Raw genomic sequence first — 20291 nt, forward strand, 5'->3', positions numbered from 1 at the left:
TTATTTCAATGCAGAGACCAGTACTTCAGGGGAAACAAATGTGTGTAAGTCAAGGGGAAGATATTTGAGAGAGTAAAATGTGAATTTGGATGATTCGTCATTGTGGACTATTAATATTTTTTACGTACTTCTTACTTTGGTTCTGAATATATTTCTAGAATTAAAAGTTTTGTTAAATAACAGAACCTAAATAGGTAGAAAATTGAAGTGCTTCCATATTGAGATTCTACATAATTTACATATCATTCAATTCACCTTTTTAATAATTTTTAGTATATTCAGAGTTTTACACCATTATTTAATTTTAGAATATTTTTATCACCCCCCCCCAAAAAAATTCCACACTTACTTGGAGTCACTCATTCTTCTGTCTTCTCCCAGCCCTGGCAAGATCAAAGTGTTGGCAAATTTGGTTCTTGGTGATGGCCCTCTTTCTGGCTTATAGATGTCCACCTTCTCACTGTCCTCACATAGCAGAGTGAGGAAGCTCTAGTGTCTCTTCCCTTCTCTAAAAGGGCACCAATCCCATCATGGAGTCTCTACTCCCATGACTTTATCTAAACCTAATTACTTCTCAAAGGCTTCACCTCCTAATATCATCACATTGGAAGTAAGGGCTTCAACATATGAATTTGAGGAGAACACATTTAGTCCATAATAGGACCAGTAATATTCCATTGTATAGATATACCACATTTTGTTTATCCATTCATTAGTTAACAGGGATTTGGGCTGTTTCCACTTTTTGGCTATTATGAGTAAAGCTACTATGAACCCTTGGATCCGAATTTTGTGTGGACACATATTTACAGTTCCCTTTGGTTTATACTTAGGAGTGGAATTGCTAGCTCATATAGTAACTATGTTTAACTACTTGAGGTAACTGCCAATCTGATTTCCCAAATGGTGGCATCATTTTACAATCCTATCAGCATATATAGGGCTCCAATTTCTCCAAATCCTTACCAACATTTGTTGTTTTTTTGTTTGTTTGTTTTTGTCTGTCTTTTTCATTATAATCATCAAACCTAGTGGGTATGAAGCGGTATCTCAGTGGTTTTGATTTGTATTTCCCTAGAGACTAATGATGTTGATCATCTTTTCATGAGCTTATTGGTCATTTGTGTATCTTTAGAGAAATGTCTATTTGAATCCTTTGTCCATTTTTAATTGGGTTGTCTTTTTATTACTAAGTGTAAGAACTCTTTATACATTCTTGATACATGTCTCTTATCAGATATGTGATTTACACATATTTTCTCCCATTCTTTGAGTTGTCTTTTTACTTCTTTGAAGCACAAAAGTATTAAAATTTTGATGATAAATTGCTTTTTAAACAAGCCTTTGGAGATCTGGGTCAAGAATGTTTTCCTAACACATAATGAATAGTTTCTTAGAATTTTATAACAGGTAAAAAAGTAATTCAGGAGTATATTACAAGAAGAATAAAAAAAACTAATTGATAATTAAAAGGAAAAATATTTTGATGGGTAGGAAATTAAATTTCACATAGTTAATATATAAGAATAAAGGCTCTGTAATATATTTTGACTTCTTTTCCTATGTGTAAATGCACATAAAGCAGATTGCAAGAAGTTATTTTACAAACACAAACCATAGAAAAATCTGTGATTACCCCTAAAACTGATTAAACTGAACTGAAGGGAAAACAGAGGTGATTGCTCAGGTTAATGAGGTGTTGTCTATAAATGACAAATGGCTATATTAAAGAAGTTATTAACCTAAAATAGTGAACTATCACTAATGATATTTTAATTAAATAACAGTCACTCTTGAAATAAATCTTTTTGGTTATTTTTTCCTCTCTCGTTGGATACTATGGTAGTCAAACAAAAAAGATTAATTCAATATGCATCTGTAACTTTTACAACAGTTCATGCAGAGCATTCAAAGTTAACAGCTTATAAATTCTCCTTACCTCAAGAAAACAGGCATAAAAAAAGTATGAACCATTATTGTAGTCACTCCTGCTGAAATACTTCTCCAATGTACTTTGGGCTAGTCATTTCCTTTTTGTAAATACTTTTTATCATGCTGCAAGTAAACATGAAGACATGGAAAGTCAGAAAAGGAATGGATCAGGAATTCAGGTAGGCAAGTGAAGCTTAAAAAATGAGGGAGCTCTTGAAGATAAGCTTGGAAGTAGTCTCTTCAATTTGTGTCTGTAACACAGGCAAGAAGGGCAATATGGAATCAGAAACCTATTCAAGCATTCTAGTCAAAAAGTTCAGAATGTAAGCAATGTAACAGATATAGGTACCGGCAGTAAGCAGGATCTTGACACCTGGGAACTTTGATATGCTTCTTGTTAAGGAAAGAATTAAATGCTCAAACCTGGCCTGAGTCTGCAATGGAGGTCAGTGGCTAAAAAGGAGAATAGAGCAGCTTTTGACAGACATAAACTAATCCTGACAAGATACTGAGGGCTAGGTACCTGGGAGGGTTTCTAAAATTTTGAAGCCATGTATATTCTCCAGAGGGTTCTCTACACTGAAAATATAGGAGGAGTTGAAGAAAGCATTTTAGCAGCATCTAAGCATCAGTGTTACCAGGTGACACTAACATTCACTAGATCAGCTAGAATGTGGTATCTGTAAATAATGAATAAAACCCCATAATACTCAAGCAATAAGAAAATTCATTGTCATGTAACAAGGAAGTTCAGAGGCAGGGCCGGGTTGATGGATGCAGTTGCATAACCATGTCATGAAGGATCCAGGGTTCTCCCGTCCCTTTACTGTGTCATCCCTCAGACAGAGCTTCCTCCTTCAGGGAAAAGGTTCATCCTCAGGCAATACAGAGATTACAGCAGAAAGCCTTGGCATCATAGCCCAGGGGTATCAACATCCAGAGAAAGAAGACCACTCTGAGGAGTGAGGGAGTACTTCTAAGAACCCTGGCACAATTGGTCACAGGCCGAATTTTGAACCAATTGCTAGTAAGGGAATAAAATAATCATGATTGCTTTAGAGTAGTCATCTGTGATGGATTAAATGTCAGTCAATTATTTACACTCAGTAAGATTTTTGCTTTTGTTGGGATTTCCTTAGTTTTCCCTAAAATGCCTATAAATTGTTATAAATTATAATTATTGAATGATATCAGTAAAGAGCTAGCAGTTAATGTTTTTGTTCTGTATGGTAAAGAACTTCCTCACCCACCCCAACCCCCACAAGCCATGAAGCCATAACCGAGGTGTTATTGTTATTGTGGTAAATAGATATATCTGAGTACTTGGCTTATAAAGTGATGAAAAATGTCTGAGAGATAAATGAATTCACATTAATTATGGCATTCATATATGAAACAGTTTAATCCCATGTAACTCAGTATGATTAAGGTTCAGAATTAATGGTATAAATACTTGTTATTGAACGCAATACTTGTTATTGAACTGTCCTGATCCCAGAAAGACATTTAAATTATAGAATGACACTTCAGTTTATCTAGCATCACAATAAAGACTACAAGGACCAAGCAATTCAAGAGTGATGAGTAGTAGTTCATTGTCTTTAGATTACAACTGGCAGTCTTTCAGGTGAAGAGTCTCAGTGTCCCTGTGGATCAGCAGGCCTGGGTGAATCCTGACACAGATGTGACTCCTGAAAGAAGCAAAGAGGTTAAAGAAGTTCAAATCCCACCAAAGATCAGTATTTCCAGGCACCTAACCTCACCAGCATATTTATCTTCATGCCTGGCAGGCCAAGAAAGGTGTTGACAGAGCTGTGAACTACTAAATAGTGCAAAATTCCTGAATGAAAGCACCCAAAAGAATTTTTTTAAGGGAGGTTATTTTTTACATGTGTTAAAGGGAAAAATCTGTGAGTGCACAAATTATAAAGTAAAACAACAAAAAATAAGGAAATGTAAGGATTTTCCCCCTTGATAATCAATCCTGATTTCATTAGATATGTGTTTGTTGCAGTGGTTTTCAAACTTTTCTAATCATAACCCACCGTAAGACACTTCACATGATGACCCAACATACATACATGCATTTTTTAAAACCTGAAACAAAAGCTCAAAAAATAATAAACTTTCTAAGTGCATGATAGTTTTTAATCGTATCTCATTTAAAAACACGTGCTGATTGACATCCCCCCAATTAATTTCATGACCTACTGATGGGTCTGACCTGCAGACTGAAAAACATTGTTCTGAGGTAAATAAATAAGGAACCCCTGGTCCTCTTAACACAAATCGCGTCTCCTTAACAGGGGAAGGAAGGAGACCATCCCAAGGGCAATGATGAGAAGTGGCTGGGCTGTTTGACTTCCAATTCTGATGTCTTCGGTTTTTTAACTTCCCTTTAGGAGCTCACAATTAATGCTTCCACCACCAAACTCGACTCAAGGGGGCCTATACCCGAGAATCATTTTGCCTCTGGTCTAAGTTAGACAGAGCTTCTTCTTCTTTTTTTTTTTTTAAACCTCCTATGGCCTAGTTAAATCAGGCTGAAAGATTTAAATAAGACTTTACCAAAGGTCAAGGGATAACAAAAGGAAAATGAACAAAAAGAGTAACATGAACCTAGATAATCTTTTGTTAAGATAAGGCTCACTCATCTTCAGCTTTGGGGCCTAGGCCTGTCTGTCACTGGGCTGTAGAGGTCATCTTTTCTTGTTCTTCCAGGAGAGCCTTGAAATAAACTCTCAAGAAAACAACAGAATGACTCACAGCCAAATACCTGCAGTTCCCCCTCCTGGCCCTCTTACTCTGGTTTACTGTTTCAGTTCCCACCTCTTTTGATACTTTGCACAGTAAAAACCCAACTCATTGGTGGAGGCCCTCACCCCCTACCTCAGGAGTGTGACCTGAAGCTTTATCCTTCTCAGCCTATAATGCAACAGCTTAACATACTTAGAAGAGATGCACATAAATAAGTCTTTTTTGTGAGTCCCCAAAGGACTAATTAAAATAAATACGTTCAAACGTCCAGGAAGCAGTAAGCTTACCCTGGCCCTTCTGAAAAAAAAAAAAAAAACTATGGTAAGCTCAGAAGGAATAGAGAATGACTAGTTTTGCTCCCCCCCCCCGCCCTTTTTCCTTAAAAGCACAGGTTTTGGAGTCAGGTCTGAAGTCCAACTCTCCTTATCTTAAGGGACAACTTTCTTCTCTCTGAACTCATTTACTCATCTATAAATGGACCTAAGTAGTACTCATCTCACAGGGTTGTAAAAAAAGATTAAGTGAGCTGATCAGTAAAAATGTATAAGTCACTTAGCAAATGATCAGTAAATGATAGCTGCTGCTTATCTTAGGCCAGTTAGAGATAGACTAAGAAAGTAAATACTGTAAACTCCTTGCTTAACAAACAAACAAACAAACAAAAAACATTTAAGGCTGCTCGATATTTCCTGGTCTGATGTTTTCCTTGGAAGTTCTAGATATTCCTGTATCTAGAAGAATACTGTTATGTATCTTCTGATATGCTAACTCCTGCTACAACAGAAATCTGATTGTATGTGCAGTGGATATAAAAGAAGATAAAAGGACAAATACAGTCTTTCATGTTTCTTTCCATTCCTACCATGCCCAATTTAAGGCCTCAAGGGACTTAGACCATTACAAGAGGTCTGCCTCCAGTTCATCTCTCTCCAATTAATCTTGTGATGCCAGATGGATTTCCTAAAACAGAGTTCTGATTGTGTCACTTCACTGCTCAATAATTTACCATGGCTCCTCACAACCTACCAAAGGACTCTGAACTATATATTTTGCCATCTGGCATACCATATGCAGTAAAAAGCTCTAAGTTGCTTTTTAAAAAAAAATTTTTAAATCTATTTTTATTATTGAAGTCAGTTTGCTTTTTTTTTTTGTATTTAGAAAGGTTTATTTCTTAAACTGGATAGTAGGTACATGGGTTGCTGCTATTATTGTTGTTGTTGTAAAATACAAATAAAATTCACCATTAGTGCCATTTAGCATATTTACAATGTGTACATATGTATATGTACAACCATCCCCACTGTCTTAATTCCTGAATATTTTCATCATCTCAAAAGAAAATCCTGCCATTTAACAGTTACTCTTCATTTCTCCCTACCCCCAGTCCTGGGGAACCACTAATCTGTTTTCCATCTTCAAGGATTTGGCAACTCTGGATATTTCAATAAATGGAATCATATAGTATGTGGCCTTTTGTGTCTGGATTGTTTTTCAGTTAGCATGATGTTTACAAGGTGTATCTATATTGTAACGTGCTATTTTTTTGGCTGAATAATATTCCTCTGTATGGATATGCCACCTTTTGTTTACCCATTTATCTATTATTGAACTATTTGGATTATTTCTACCTTTTGACTATTGTGAATAATTCTATGAGTAGTTGTGAGCAAGCTTTTGTTTGAACACGTTTTCAATTCTTTTTTTAATTTATTGGGGTGACAATGGTCAACAAAACTACATAGGTTTCAAGTGTACAATTCTGTAATACATCATCTATATATTGCATTATGTGTTCACCACCCAGAGTCAGTTCTACTTCCATTGCCATATATTTGACCCCCTTTATCCTCTTCTATTATCCCCTCTCCCTCCTTACCCTCTGGTGACCACTAACTTGTCTATGAGTTTTTCTTTATTTGCTTGTCCTATTCCTTTGTTGCCTTCAGTTTTATATGCCACATATGAATGAAGTCATATGGTTCTCGACTTTTTCTGTCTGACTTACTTCACTTAGCATAATGATCTCAAGATCCAACCATGTTGTATTTTCAATTCTTTCAGTTATGAATCCTGGCAGTGGAACTGCCAGGTCAAATGGAAACCCTAGGTGTAATATTTTGGAAAACTTCCAATCTGTTTTACAGCTACTGCACAATTTTTCATTCCCACCAGCAGTGTATAAATGTTGATTTCTTCACATCCTCACCAATATTTGTGATTATCTGACTTTTTGATTATAGCAATCTCAATGGGTATGAATATCACATCATAATCTTGATTTGCATTTCCCTAATGACTATTGATGGCATTCAGTTATACATGTGCTTGCTGGCCATTTGTATATCTCTTTATATGAGAAATGTCCACTCAGATCTTTTGCCCATTTAATTGGACTATGTTTTATTATTGAGTTATTTACATATTCAAGATACAAATCCCTTATCAAATATATAATGTGCAAATATTTTCTCCTATTCTGTGGATTTTCTTTTCATTTTATTGGTAGTATCACTTAAAGCAAAGTTTTAAATTTTGATAAAGCAGAATTTATCTTTTTTTTTTGTTTTTATGTGTGCTTTTGTTGTCACATCGAAGAATCAATTAACAAATTCGAGGTCATGTGGATTTAACTCCATTTTTCTAGGTGTTTAATAATTTTAGCTGTAAAATTTAGCTGTAAAATTATTTCATTCCATTTTGATTATTGCCAGTGTATAAAAATATATAATTTTTGTATACTGACTTTGAATCTTGCAATATTACTATACTAGTTTATGAGCTCATAATTTTGGGTGGATTTGTTTTAATTTTCCAAATACAAGATCATATAATCTGTGAATATGATTTTACTTCTTTTCCAGTCTGGATGCCTTTTATTTTATTTTTTGCCCCATTTCCCCGCTAGACCATCTGTATAATGTTGAATGAAAGTAGCGAGAGTGGAGATCCCTGTCTTATTTCTGATCTTAAGGAGAAATCACCCAGTCTTTTACTATTAAGTATACTGCCTTTTGATTGGATTGGTTAATCCATTCACATATGTTATTGAATGGGATTTACACTTGCCATTTTAATTTTTGTTATTTATGTCTCATGTGTTTTTTTGTTCCTCTTTTATTTTTAGTGCACAAAAAAGGAGTGTGTGTGTTTCAAGAGAGATAACCTGAGTTGTTCTCTAGCCAGTATATTCTGGGTTTCCAACCCAATGTTTAATGCAGTATTACAGATACTAGCTGATAAACTCAGCAGAGTCTTGCCCAGTATTTCTTAAAACATGCACCCCAGACCAGCAGAATCAACGTCATCTGGGAATATTAGAGGGAAAAAAGTTAATCTCTGTGATCGAACTTGAGTTTAAATCCGATCTCCTCGCCTACATCTCTGTGATTTGGGGCAAATCTCTAAACCACTGAGTCTTGTTTCCTCATTTAATAATCCTATCCTACAGCATTGCTGTGAAGATTAAAAGAGATTAAGTGAGATAATGTGAATAATTCTACTACTAGAACAGGACTTCCATAACATTTGCTTTTCCATTGCCATAATAGAAGTGTGTCCCTTTTTCTCAATATTTGCAGTGTAACTACTAGGGACTTAAATACTTAAACCACTTCTCATTTCAACAATTATTAGAAAGGAAAAATGCAGACAAAGGAATGGGAATAGAAAACATGAGGTTATTTGGTAGCTTAGCAAAGAAAAAGAGAAATGCAGTCTGAGCTCATCTTTCAAGGAGCTCAGAAAAATTAGGTGACAATTTAAATATCACCCTGGATGCTGGTATATGCTCAAGGCCCAAAATTAGTTTTTTCCTTTTCTTTTTTCTTTTTTAATTACTATTCTGTGTATTTTTTCCTGAGAGCGGCAATAATCCTGTGAGGTGGATAGGTCAGGCATTGCTATCTCCATTGTACAGGGACCAGTAGCTCAGAGGGATTAAGTAATTTACCAGTGATTACAAAACTAGTTGGAGGGGAAGCTGGGATTGAAGCCATGTCAATTAATTGCAAATTATGCATACATAGTATCAAAGTTTTTGAGAAGGTCTCAAAATAAAAGACCTTTATTTTGTCTTTATGCATCTAAATAATACTATTGAATAAATAACTATCTGATTTGCAAGTAAATATCTGTTGCAATGAATGCCATTGCTGAGATCCCTTTTAAGAGGATCTCTATGCTATTTAAGAGGAGACTCTACACAATTTGCAATAATGGATTTTGGGAGCAGGGGGTAGGAAGTGTCTATGTGAATATTTATTCTGACCAAAAGTTTAAACAACAATGTTCTTGAACACTTTGTAATTTGACTTAGGTATGCCTGGACTTCATGGTAGTACATCCTCTGTTGTTTTACTGTCCTATTTGAAGGTGTCACTGAGTAGAATCCATATATAGATTAGGCAATGCGTAAATGTACAGGCCTATATTACTTACTCTCCTTAGCATGCTAAGATTCTTGAAGGCACAGCCTATGTGTTTCCCCCATTTCATAGTGCATACCACTAATGAATTAATAAACACATGATTAAATGAATGCATTTTCTTTAGAATCATCCTTTGTTTACTCCCCATATTGGCAAAAGCACTTTTCTCTATATCTGACCCTCAGCTCTGAGGTGGCTATTCTCTCCTATTAATCAAAAATATTTCCACGTAAACCCAGACTAAATTCCCTCCAGAATCAAGATCCTTTCTTCTCCAGACCACTAATTTATCCCCTAAGTGACAGATCAAATTTACTCTAAGGGTCATTTAGACACTGACTATTGGGGTCCCTGGAACTCCTCACAGAAATTTGCTTATAGCCATTTCTATTATTATACTCAGTTGTTATAAACCAAGATTCTGATCTAAATCAGCACATTCAAGGTTCTTTCCGGTGCTTCCCATCCAAGCTTTTTATTTCTGCAATCATGTATTCATTATAATGTTATTTATTTATGTATGTATGTATTTATTTATTTATTTAAAGAAAGGTAGCCTGCCACATGCAGCACCTCATTTGGATATGTCTGGAGTCTCAGAAGCTTGACTATCTTATGTTCTTCTACAAAGGAGCCTTGAGAGCTTGTTTGGAGGTTCTGCAAAAGGTGCCACTTGACAAGGTAAGGAGATTAAGCCAGAATGCAAATCAGCGTACTTAATAGACAAAGTTTTACTGGAGGAAAAAAGTCAGCTAAACTAAACAGTGTTTAGTAACACAATTGATTTCATTCTGTCAAAGCTCCTTAGCTCATTACCAAATGATAACAGTTTGTTGACCTGTAACTGTACTGACGACTGTGCTTTGGGAAGCACTAGTATAGAGTACATTTCAATAATCCCATTTATAACAACTCTACAATAGAACTCATTTTTATATACTATTTTTACCTTGTAAATAGAAAAGTAAGGAGAAAAGCTATATTCCCAAAGAAAACGGGTAATGTGTTATAAGTAATAATATTAATTAGCATTCATCCATCCATTCATCCATCCATCCACTCAAAACTAGCATATAAAGAAAGATACTTAGGACATAGTCTACCTTATGCCCAGAGAAGGTAAGGTAGGTAAGCACCAATTAAAAAATATCATTTTAACATATATGATTATCCTTGATTCCTTTTTTTCCCACACAATTCACCAGCAAATTCTGTTGGCTCTTATCTTCAAAATACTGCCAAAAATCTCATTGCATCCCTCCACCCAGGGCAAGTGCATCTTACAACTCCAGAGGATATTATTTGCATCTTAGTCTCCATGAATGATCTGTTTCCACCTCTCTCCACCTTCTGCACTTCCGCCTCTACGTCCCTACACCACGCTACCACTATCTCTTTAACTTCTTGATTCTACTCTTTCTCTGCTACATTATATTCACCACATAGCAGCCAGAGTTATCACTCTGCTGCTCAAAATCTTCTAGTGGCTTCTCATCCCACACAGAAAAATATGCAGAGTCCGTACAGTAACTTGCAAGCCCCACATTATTTGAAGTAGGCAGCAAAGTCATTGTCTAAACATGAAAAGGGATAGGAGTGAGGTGGGGCTGGGAGGAACATGTGAGGGATTAAACAGTTAGTCATTGAGGGGCAGAGAAAGAGTGGCTGACAGGTAAAAGGACTGACAGGGGCCCTAAAGATGCAACTGAGATGTGATGCTATTCATTTCTAATAGTTCCAGTCAGAAATGTGAACTTTTTTCTAATCATGCTATGAGGGTAAGGGAAAATGTAAGGATGAAGAAAAACGTATGTTTTTGCTGCAGAACAAATCCTCCCAGCATTTAATGACTTAAAACAACAAACATTTCTGAGGATTCTGTGTGTTCTGTCCTGGGCAAATTCAGTTGGATTAAATGGTCTAGGATGGCGTTATTCAAATGCCTACCTGAGGGTCGGTAGGCTGGTTGTTCGGGAAAGACCTCAGCTCCGTCTACTTATTCTGCTTCAAATGAGCTCTCATTCTCCAGCAGGCCATCTCAGCTTTCTCAAGTCAGTGAGCTCAGTGTCCTAAGGAGCAGAAAGAGAGAGCAAGCCCTGTGTGTGCCAGCATTTTTTAAGCCACTGCTCAAGTCATAGTTGCTAACGTCCCTTGACCAGAGCAAGTCACATGAACAAGCCTACAGTCAGTGTGAAAGGGGACCGCACAAGGTCATAGATACAAATAAGAATGAAAAAAATAGGGGCAAATAGTACCACAGAAGGTAGCTTCATATCGAACTAGGCTTAGGGTTTTCAGAGCAGGGTTGGAGAAGGATAATGCTGCAAGGAAGTACAGAATTTTGGTGAGAAAACCATGGGCTGCAGCTGAGAAGGAAAGAAAATGAGATCAGGATGTATTTATAGACTGGGAGAAAATGATGTTAATTTTGGAAACCATTCCTGTGTGTGTGTATGTGTGTGTGTGTGTTCCCAAACCAACAAGCAATTCTGGCACTATCTACCCATAGATAGTGTCAGATCCCACAGGTTAAGGATTCACTCCTACGAGACTGCTGCCCCCCTTCGGATGCCAATCTCAAGTCAAGGTTATCACCTACGCTTCTGATCGATCAGCTGTAATGGAGGTCCCAATGACCCCCCTCCTTGGGTTTGACTAATTTTCTAGAGCCGTTCACAGAACTCAGAAACATTTTACTTACCAGATGACTGACTTATTATAAAAGGAACAGCCTGATGGAAGAGATGCATAAGGCAAAGTATGGAGAAGGGGCATGGAGCGTCTAACCCTTTGAGCACACAGCATTTCCATGTGTTCACCAACCCTGAATTATAGCTGGGTTGGAACAACCTGAGTTTTCCAGGAAGCCTAAAGCCAAAAGCTCTATTATTAGGTTGGTACAAAAGTCACCGTGGTTTAAAAGGTTAAAAATAATTGCAAAAACTGCAATTACTTTTGTACCAACCTAATAAAATGCCTGTAGGACTCTTGCAGGATATATATATTCTTTCTGGAAGAGAGTATCTTCATCCTAGACCTCAAACACAATGACCACTACACAAATATGTAACTAGGGGCTCAATATAACTAGACTTTCATGAGGGAGAACCAGCACAAAAACAGACACTAGAAAGACTGGAAGAGACTTCAGATACTATTATTAATATACAGTAACTGTAAAACAATTCTGCTTATTGGGTTTAAATCTATATTAAAGATGCCTGCAAACAATAACTACAAAATGATATAAATAGAAAAAGAACTAAATGGAACTTTTAGAAATAAAAAACACAGTAATCAAAATTCCAAAATCATTGAATTTATTCAATAGATTAGTCACAGATGAAAAGAAAATTAATGAAATATTGACACCTTACTAGGTCTGATATATTCTAACATTTTTCTATTCCGTTTTATTCTATCTTCATTTTGAAATTATCAGATGGTTGAGACCTTTTACACCACCATGCTGTCTTTTATTCAATATAATTAAATTAAAACCGATGATTGCTCCACTTAATGTGTCAGGGAAATTTAATTTCTTTTAATAAAAGCTTTTATTACAAAACAAAGTTGAGAATTGAAATATAGACCTTCGATAAATCCCTTTGGTGCTGGTGTTGCTAGAATGAACTAGATACAGCTGACTTCATTAATGCCTCCCATGTGGCTTTTTCACTCTTCAGCAGAAAAGAAGAAACAGACTAGCAAGAAGGCAGATTTGGGTTTTATTCTGCAGTAGGTAGCGTGGGAGTATATAACATTTTCCACTGGGAAAGTTTAAATTAGTGAGCTGCCTGGCATCTATGAAGTAAACTTAGTCATGGTTACTATAGGTATAGAATTAATACAGAGTTTATTAGACTCAATATTATATTTGGAAGGACTCATTAACTCCCTTGGTCACTAGTTTTCACCAGTCTGCAATCAGACAAGAAAAATAATGTCTGTAGTTTTTAATAAAGCTGATTTATTTATTTAAAAGGACCAACCTTTTAGAGGATATGTTCTTTATTTTTATTTGGGGGGTCAAAATAATAATTTTAAAATGAAATGATGCTGATAGTAAATGGCAGTTGTTTTTTGCTTTTGTTTTATAACTTGGTGAAATTTAAAACTTTCAGTCCTGTTGGTTCCCAAAATTATTTTGAAAACCTGGATTGATCCATAAAGTTCGAAAACTGGGAACACCACTGATACCATCTATCTCTTATTTGTTCATCCAACAAATATTCTGAGAGCCTACTATGTGCTAAGTGATGGGCATAAATATGAACACGACTGTACTGTGTACCCTTGCACTCACAGTGAGAAAGGGACAAGTTTTATCAGTAGTTACTAAGAAGTTAGTTAAGTAGTGCTAGGTCTCCTGGGAGCAGGTCTGAGGGAAACCCTGTTTGTCTGGAATCAACCTCTTACTGAAAGAAAAAATTGAAGCTGATCTGTCCTGAAAATGCACAGGTATTTGCCTGCTGATGAGGGAAAAGGAATGAAGACAAGAGAAAACCACCGTGTTTCCCCAAAAGTAAGACCTAGTCGGACGATCAGCACTAATGCGTAGTTTGGAGCAAAAATTCATATAAGACCCCATTTGTATTATATTATACAATACCGGATCTTATATTATAGTAAAATAAGACCGGGGCTTACATTAATTTTTGCTCCAAAAGACGCATTAGAGCTGATGGTCCGACGAGGTCTTATTTTCGGGCAAACACGGCATTTTGTTCAGGTAATTTTAAATAGTTCTGGATGGCTGGAGTTGGAGTCTTCACCTGGTAAAGGTTAAGACAACAGTGAGGATGAAAAGGGACGAGTAAGTAGGGCTTGATAAGAGTTTTTGTAGGCTTGGCTAAGGACTTTGATTTTTTTTTTCTTTTTAATTGTGGTAAACAACCTCACATAAACTTGACCCTCTTAACCATGTTTAAGCGTACAGTTCAATAGTGTTTGTTCATATTGCTGTGAAACGAGAACTTCCAATTTATCCCATAAGCAACTGAGATGAATGGAATTGTTGAAGGATTTTAGGATAGGACTGGAAATTCAGGAATACTGGTTTAGAAGGTGTGGGTGGCAGGAGGGGGAGGCCAGAAGAACTGGCGTGGATTACAGGACTCACAGGCTTGCGTGGCACCGAGCCGGCGTTTCTGGCTTGGTCACCGGGTTGTGGCCGGAGGGCTAGTGAGAAAAGGGCACCCGACGTCCCGCTGGCCGAGCCACGCCTGTGGGGGGCAGCTGCCGGGGGCTGCGCTGGGAGCGGGCGGACGTCCCGCCAGGATGGATTTTGTGAAACCCCTACAACTAAAACAAAATTTTTTGATTAGTTGCAGAAATTGAAAAAAAAAAAAATTGGAGATTTCATGCACACAAAACGTCCAACTTTTCTCGAAAAACCCTGGGAACACCGGGACCACAGTCCCTCCGGGAAGCAGTCATCGGAGTTCAATTCACTTCAAAACACCTACGTATGTCTGAGAAACATTGATAAAGGACACAGATAAGAGTATAGCTCATGGGTGTTCACAAAGCGAACACAGCCCACTCACCGGCACCCATCTCAACGAGCAGAACATGACTGGCAGCTCCAAAGTAATACTTAGTAAACCCTATCAAAGACCTTATGAGGTAGACGCTAGTGCTTATCTCCATTTTAAACACGAGGAAACTGAAGTCCAGACAGATCACAAGGCTAAACATTGTTGAAAGTGGCATTTGGACTTGGGTCTCTTGATTCCAAATCCCACGCTCTCGAAAAGCAACACGTTTAAAGGTGAGATGGTGAGTTCAGCTTTGGAAAATGTTGAGTGGGCATCTCCTTCCACGGAAACTCACTCCCGGGAGTCAGAGCCACGGAAACCACCGGCGACCCGAAACCTATACACCTCAGGCTGCCAGAGTCCGCGCCCCCGGAGCGCAGATTCCCACGGAGCAGCCTCCCTACACTTGAGGGCGCTGTCGCAGCTACAGTCGACGGGAGGCCTCTTTCTGTTGTCGCGGTATTCTTGAGACCGAGAAAACGCAGAAGGTCAAAGGTTACGTAGACGTCGCTTCCCCCGCCCCGTACGCCTAAGTTCTCGCGCGAGTTGGACTTCCGCCTTTTTGGCTCTCTGAGCAGCACCATGGCGGTCGGTAAGAATAAGCGCCTTACGAAAGGCGGCAAGAAAGGAGCCAAGAAAAAAGTGTAAGTGGCGACTCTCGTAGCCTCCCGCTTCTTGGACTCCTGCTGGGGTCGGCGGCCGGGTTGTGGTTCGCGGCGTGGGCCGGATGGCGAGGATGCCGGTCGGATTGCCTTGGCCGTGTCGGGTTGGGAAGCTCCGAACCCGCTGCCTGGCAGATGTGGGGGCTGCGTGGCGGCGGCCGGCTGTCTGTCTTGTGGGCCTTGTGCGTGCCCTTGTTTGGCGCGCGTGGATCAGTGCGGTGCGCACGCGGGCCTCGTGAGTCGCACGGGTAGTCGGTGGCACTGGAGCTGGAGTCGGTGAAGCCTCCCTTCCTATCCGCCGATGGGCCGGGCGGAACCCGGGAGCCCCCAGCAGCCGCGCCAGGCCCCCGGGGAAGAGCCCCCGTGACCGGCATTTGCCTGCACGTTCCGGCCAAGTGACAGACGCGCGCGCGCCGTTTGGAGGCAGTGTCACGGCAGGACCCACGGGGCGGGGAGTGGATCCTTCTCCGGCGTGGTTTCAGGTGTCTGGCCTGTGCGCTGAGGAACAGCGGGGAGAGCGACGTTTCCACACGCGCCCGAGTTCGCCGTGGAAGCAGTGGTTCCCTGCGGTGTCGACGTGCCGTTTCGCGCTTGAAACCCGGTGGAATGAGGACGGTGACGTGCGTAAGTAGGTGATCGGCTGGGAAACTTACCACGCACTTTGTTTTTAAAATCCAGGGTTGACCCATTTTCTAAGAAAGATTGGTACGACGTGAAAGCGCCGGCTATGTTCAATATAAGAAATATTGGGAAAACGCTAGTCACAAGAACTCAAGGAACCAGTGAGTATCTTCTTCTTGGTTTGCCTTTTTCTTTAGCTGAGGATGTGTATGTATCTTGGTCTATTAATGAGCCCGTGGTGGGAGACCCGAGGGAAATACCGGGTCTTGTGGCAGCCTTGGCCCCCCCCGTGGTGCTTGTGTTTGATGCCACACTTGCAGAAGCAACACTTTGTAGAACCTACTTGTATAATTAATAAGTTTGCGTACGTAGTTTTGAGCTGATGCGCCCTGTCCGTCATTGGTGTCCATGGATTTGGTTAACGAATGTTAAGGCCTTTATATAATTTACCATTTACTTCTTTACTAAGTCCATCTTCGTGCATGAACATTGTTTTGGTTGGTTTGACTTTGCCTACGTGGTTCCTAATTTTAACGAGACAATTCCTTGTTTTACAGAAATTGCGTCTGATGGTCTCAAGGGTCGTGTTTTTGAAGTGAGCCTAGCTGATCTGCAGAACGATGAAGTTGCATTTAGGAAATTCAAGTTAATTACTGAGGATGTTCAGGGCAAAAACTGCCTGACGAATTTCCATGGCATGGATCTTACCCGTGACAAAATGTGCTCCATGGTCAAAAAATGGCAGGTGAGAACAAGGTTTCCTAGCGTACGTGGTGCTGTGGCATGCTTGACCAAGGTGTACGTCTTGTCACAGTGTAATGACAAGGAGCAAATCGTGCAATTGAGGTTTAGATTTCATTTTAAATCCTTGATATTTTCTTTCTATAATTGAGTGCTGACTCTGGGATTGGCACTCTGAACTCGAGCAACAGCAGTGAGCAAACCATGATCTTCCTATTTATTTAAAATTATTCAAGGTTTAATATTGGGTTCTCATCAAAGTAAGTTTTTGCTGCACAGATTTGTGGCTGATTGAAGAACGTCTAGATACAGGTCTGCACTTCTGCCTTTGTTCAGACTATTTGGACCTCAAAGTCTATTGAATTTTAAAATGGAAACAGTGGTTTGGGCTAATCGTGATTCCTCTGGCAATACAGGATAATAGGAGTAGCAGAGCCTTTGGCGTGCAGCTGAAACTTAGCTCCATTTTCCAATTGTGTGGCAAGTAACTTGTAGCTTGCTAAGCCTTGGTTTCTATCTGTAAAATGTATGTAAGAGTATCATCTCATGGAGTTACGAGGTAAAATAAAAGATCCATGTAAACATGCTTAGCACATTAATATTATTGCATTGGTTCACATGTGTCCAGCTGATTATTCAGTTTTGGGATATTTTGTTTATGGAAGTGAATGATGACAAAATGTTTCAGTCCCAGATGATACTGATAATAACATTTCTGACATTCTCCTAAGGTTTTATGGTTGTATTTCTGGGACTGTGTTAATGTCCTTTTGCTGTAATTATATTCACTTTTTTAAACTAAGATGTAACATTTACAAAATGCAAAAGAGGCAGTTCAGTTTTTGTTGCTACCTAAGATGCTTTTTTTTATTTTAGGCAGTAATAATGACTAGTTACGGACTTTTTATTATGTTTTAGCTGTAAAATCAAGTATTAATCCTCAGCATGGCTTTAGTTGGAATTTAAAGGACATTTAAAAGTAATATGCATTTAGTGTTACTACAATATCTCGTCTATTCAAAACACATTTTTTTAAAAGATGGAGTAAGTGTAGATGTCCATATTGTAGTTTTCCTCTTGTCTTGCAGGCGTACAGTAGATTGGGGGAGGGGCAGGATGTATAAAGGCTGTAAAAGGTGTGGGGTGGGTTCTGTTGCCAGTGATATTGGGGATAGAAAAGTCACCTAGAGAGGAGTAAGGAGGACTGTCGAGAGGACTTACTTAATTGGATATGAAGCATAGTAACAATTTGGGGTAACTTAATGCCAAGTTCACTTCAAGGAAGTTAATTCTGTAAATTAGACGTGTAATTTAGTTTATACCTTGTATGTGAAAATGAGTACTTGACCGTCCTGCCTTTTTATATTAGAATTTGAGGGATAAAAATTGATTACATTAAGACCTGGTATATCTGACAGTATCTTTTTCACTAGACCATGATTGAAGCTCATGTTGATGTCAAGACTACCGATGGTTATTTGCTTCGTCTGTTCTGTGTTGGTTTTACAAAAAAACGCAACAATCAGATTCGGAAGACTTCTTATGCTCAGCATCAACAGGTCCGCCAAATCAGGAAGAAGATGATGGAAATCATGACCCGAGAGGTGCAGACAAATGACTTGAAAGAAGTGGTCAATAAATTGTAAGTATTTCTTTTCCCTCACACAACACAACCCTGAATCTCTGATTATCCCTCAGATGAGGGAAAGCATGAGACGGGGGTGAGGTCAGACCTGTGCTTAAATCCTGTCTTTGAAACTATCTGGCTACATCCCTTAAAAGCATGCTAAGTGCTCAGTAAATGTTGATTTGGCTTCTTTATCCTTTTTTTGGATAAAGTTATCTCATGGCACTCAGGGATACTTGTAGCGCAGGAAATGCTTTTGCCTTAATTAGAAAATGCACTGAATGGACAAAACCCTCTGCAGTAAATAATGTATGGGAATGAGTGATGACAAAATGTTTCGGTCCCATATGATGTCCAGTGATAAAACTGTAAACATTTTTCTGATGTTCCCATGCAGTAGGCTAAGAGGGTATAATGGAAAACACACTTAAGACTTTGGCTCAGAAGGCTCAAATGCTAACTTTGCTACTGTATAGCTGTATACTTCAGATCATTTCATCCTCACCTGTAAAGCTATCACGTGAGATTTGTGGGGTTTCATATATGTGTAGATTTGTTCTAATCTATCATTACTGATTTGCAGGATTCCCGATAGCATTGGAAAAGACATTGAAAAGGCTTGCCAATCTATTTATCCTCTCCATGATGTCTTTGTTAGAAAAGTCAAAATGCTGAAGAAGCCCAAGTTTGAATGTAAGTGAGAAAAATCACAGGGTTCCTGAAAGAAAAAAATGTGGCCAAATACATTATTTGCTTTTGTTTTAGCGGAGGCTGATGTTTTTTTTTTTTTCCCCTTGTCCTGCCTATGTAGTATTGAAGACCATTGTTTTAAGGTATGGTATGCCATAACAATATTTTCTTCGTTTTAGTGGGAAAACTCATGGAGCTTCATGGTGAAGGTAGCAGCTCTGGAAAAGCTACTGGGGATGAGACAGGTGCTAAAGTTGAACGAGCTGACGGATATGAGCCCCCAGTCCAAGAATCTGTTTAAAAATCCGACTTTTCATGGTGACAAATAAAGTCCTGTTGATGTTTTGTTTCTGATAATTCTTTAAAAAATAATTGACAGCTTGGTGCATCAGATGGTCTGAATCGATAGTTATGTGAACTTTTCTGCCTTGTGTATTTATCTGTTGCTGTAAGTAGTTGAGAAAGGGTAGCGATTATTTTAAGCTGTAGTGAGCTGAGCTAGAGGTGTTCTGGATGGCTAGTAAAAGGCAACACTTTGTCAACGTGGCTTAAGTTTTTAGATGGTTCTTAAACTACCTGGAAGGCTTGTTAAAACAGACTTGAGGGCCTTTCCTGCACAATGTCTGATTCAGTAGTTCTAGGGCGAAGCCTGAAGTTTTCATTTTTGACAGTGTTTCAGGTGATGTTGATGCCCAGGGACTGTACTTTGAGAACCACTGTGCTAGACTGACTGAATAATGGAAAGAGCCTAGTGGCTCTTAGCTTTTTATTTTCAAATTCAAATGCTATCGCTGTAAAATGCTCCACTGTGCACCTGCCCTGTAAGACTGAACTTGGCGCAAGAAACTGGTTATTGGTCTGTTGATCAGTGGGCATTTAAAGCTGCTCACTATCCAGTGTTTCCTCCAGTCACTCATTCTTTTCCATACCCTTTCTCTCCGCAAACCTCTTCATTCTCAGCTGATGACCTTCCTTATATAATCATTAAGAAACTTTAAACCAGGCAAGAAAAGATCCTCACAAACCCCTGTGACTTCCATCTATACATGTATTCACATTTTCTGTCTGCCTTGTCACTTGGTGAATTGCGCTAGGACAACATTCCTATTTGAGCACTGGATTCCCCGCTCCTGCCTAAGCAAGCTCATGGCTCCAGCAATTACCGTTATAAATATTCTACCTCAGATCCCTACAGCAAAGCCAAGAGTTAGCCATAGTTTTTTGTCTAATTTTACTTGAATCTGCAACTGGACTCGGCACCACCACTAAGGAAGGTGTCGCTCTAGGATCA

General features: G+C 38.8%; 2 protein-coding genes across 2 annotated transcripts; one reads left to right on the forward strand and one right to left on the reverse strand.

Annotated features, from left to right (window-relative positions):
• Window positions 1-1017: 1017 nt before the first annotated feature.
• LOC308509463 (uncharacterized protein) lies at window positions 1018-14773 on the reverse strand. The gene is made up of 4 exons (XM_081077432.1): window positions 14669-14773; window positions 14242-14423; window positions 11067-11188; window positions 1018-3623 (listed from the first exon to the last, which is right to left on the reverse strand). Exons 1-3 carry the CDS (start codon window positions 14769-14771, stop codon window positions 11138-11140), a joined length of 336 nt encoding a protein of 111 aa, XP_080933558.1. The 5' UTR covers window positions 14772-14773; the 3' UTR covers window positions 1018-3623; window positions 11067-11137.
• A 412-nt stretch (window positions 14774-15185) lies between these two features.
• Window positions 15186-19347, forward strand: RPS3A (ribosomal protein S3A). Its single transcript, XM_081077441.1, has 6 exons — window positions 15186-15303; window positions 16000-16103; window positions 16500-16687; window positions 18117-18325; window positions 18894-19003; window positions 19180-19347. The coding sequence occupies exons 1-6, from the start codon at window positions 15242-15244 to the stop codon at window positions 19299-19301; spliced, it is 795 nt and encodes a 264-aa protein (XP_080933567.1). The 5' UTR covers window positions 15186-15241; the 3' UTR covers window positions 19302-19347.
• Window positions 19348-20291: the final 944 nt, after the last annotated feature.

This window comes from Rhinolophus hipposideros (genome assembly GCF_964194185.1).
Source record: "Rhinolophus hipposideros genome assembly, chromosome: 16".
In the NCBI taxonomy this organism is placed as follows: Eukaryota; Metazoa; Chordata; class Mammalia; order Chiroptera; family Rhinolophidae; genus Rhinolophus; species Rhinolophus hipposideros.

What these genes read in the sequence shown, in the direction of transcription:
- LOC308509463 (XM_081077432.1), bottom strand. Translation starts at nt 14,771, where the DNA reads ATGGAGATAAGCACTAGCGTCTACCTCATAAGGTCTTTGATAGGGTTT. An exon ending in GCTCGTTGAGATGGGTGCCG is followed by an intron (nt 14,424 to 14,668) that starts GTGAGTGGGCTG and finishes ATTTTGTTTTAG; the next exon opens with TTGTAGGGGTTTCACAAAAT. An exon ending in GCTCGGTGCCACGCAAGCCT is followed by an intron (nt 11,189 to 14,241) that starts GTGAGTCCTGTA and finishes TCTGCTCCTTAG; the next exon opens with GACACTGAGCTCACTGACTT.
- RPS3A (XM_081077441.1), top strand. Translation starts at nt 15,242, where the DNA reads ATGGCGGTCGGTAAGAATAAGCGCCTTACGAAAGGCGGCAAGAAAGGA. An exon ending in CCATGGTCAAAAAATGGCAG is followed by an intron (nt 16,688 to 18,116) that starts GTGAGAACAAGG and finishes CTTTTTCACTAG; the next exon opens with ACCATGATTGAAGCTCATGT. An exon ending in AAAGAAGTGGTCAATAAATT is followed by an intron (nt 18,326 to 18,893) that starts GTAAGTATTTCT and finishes ACTGATTTGCAG; the next exon opens with GATTCCCGATAGCATTGGAA.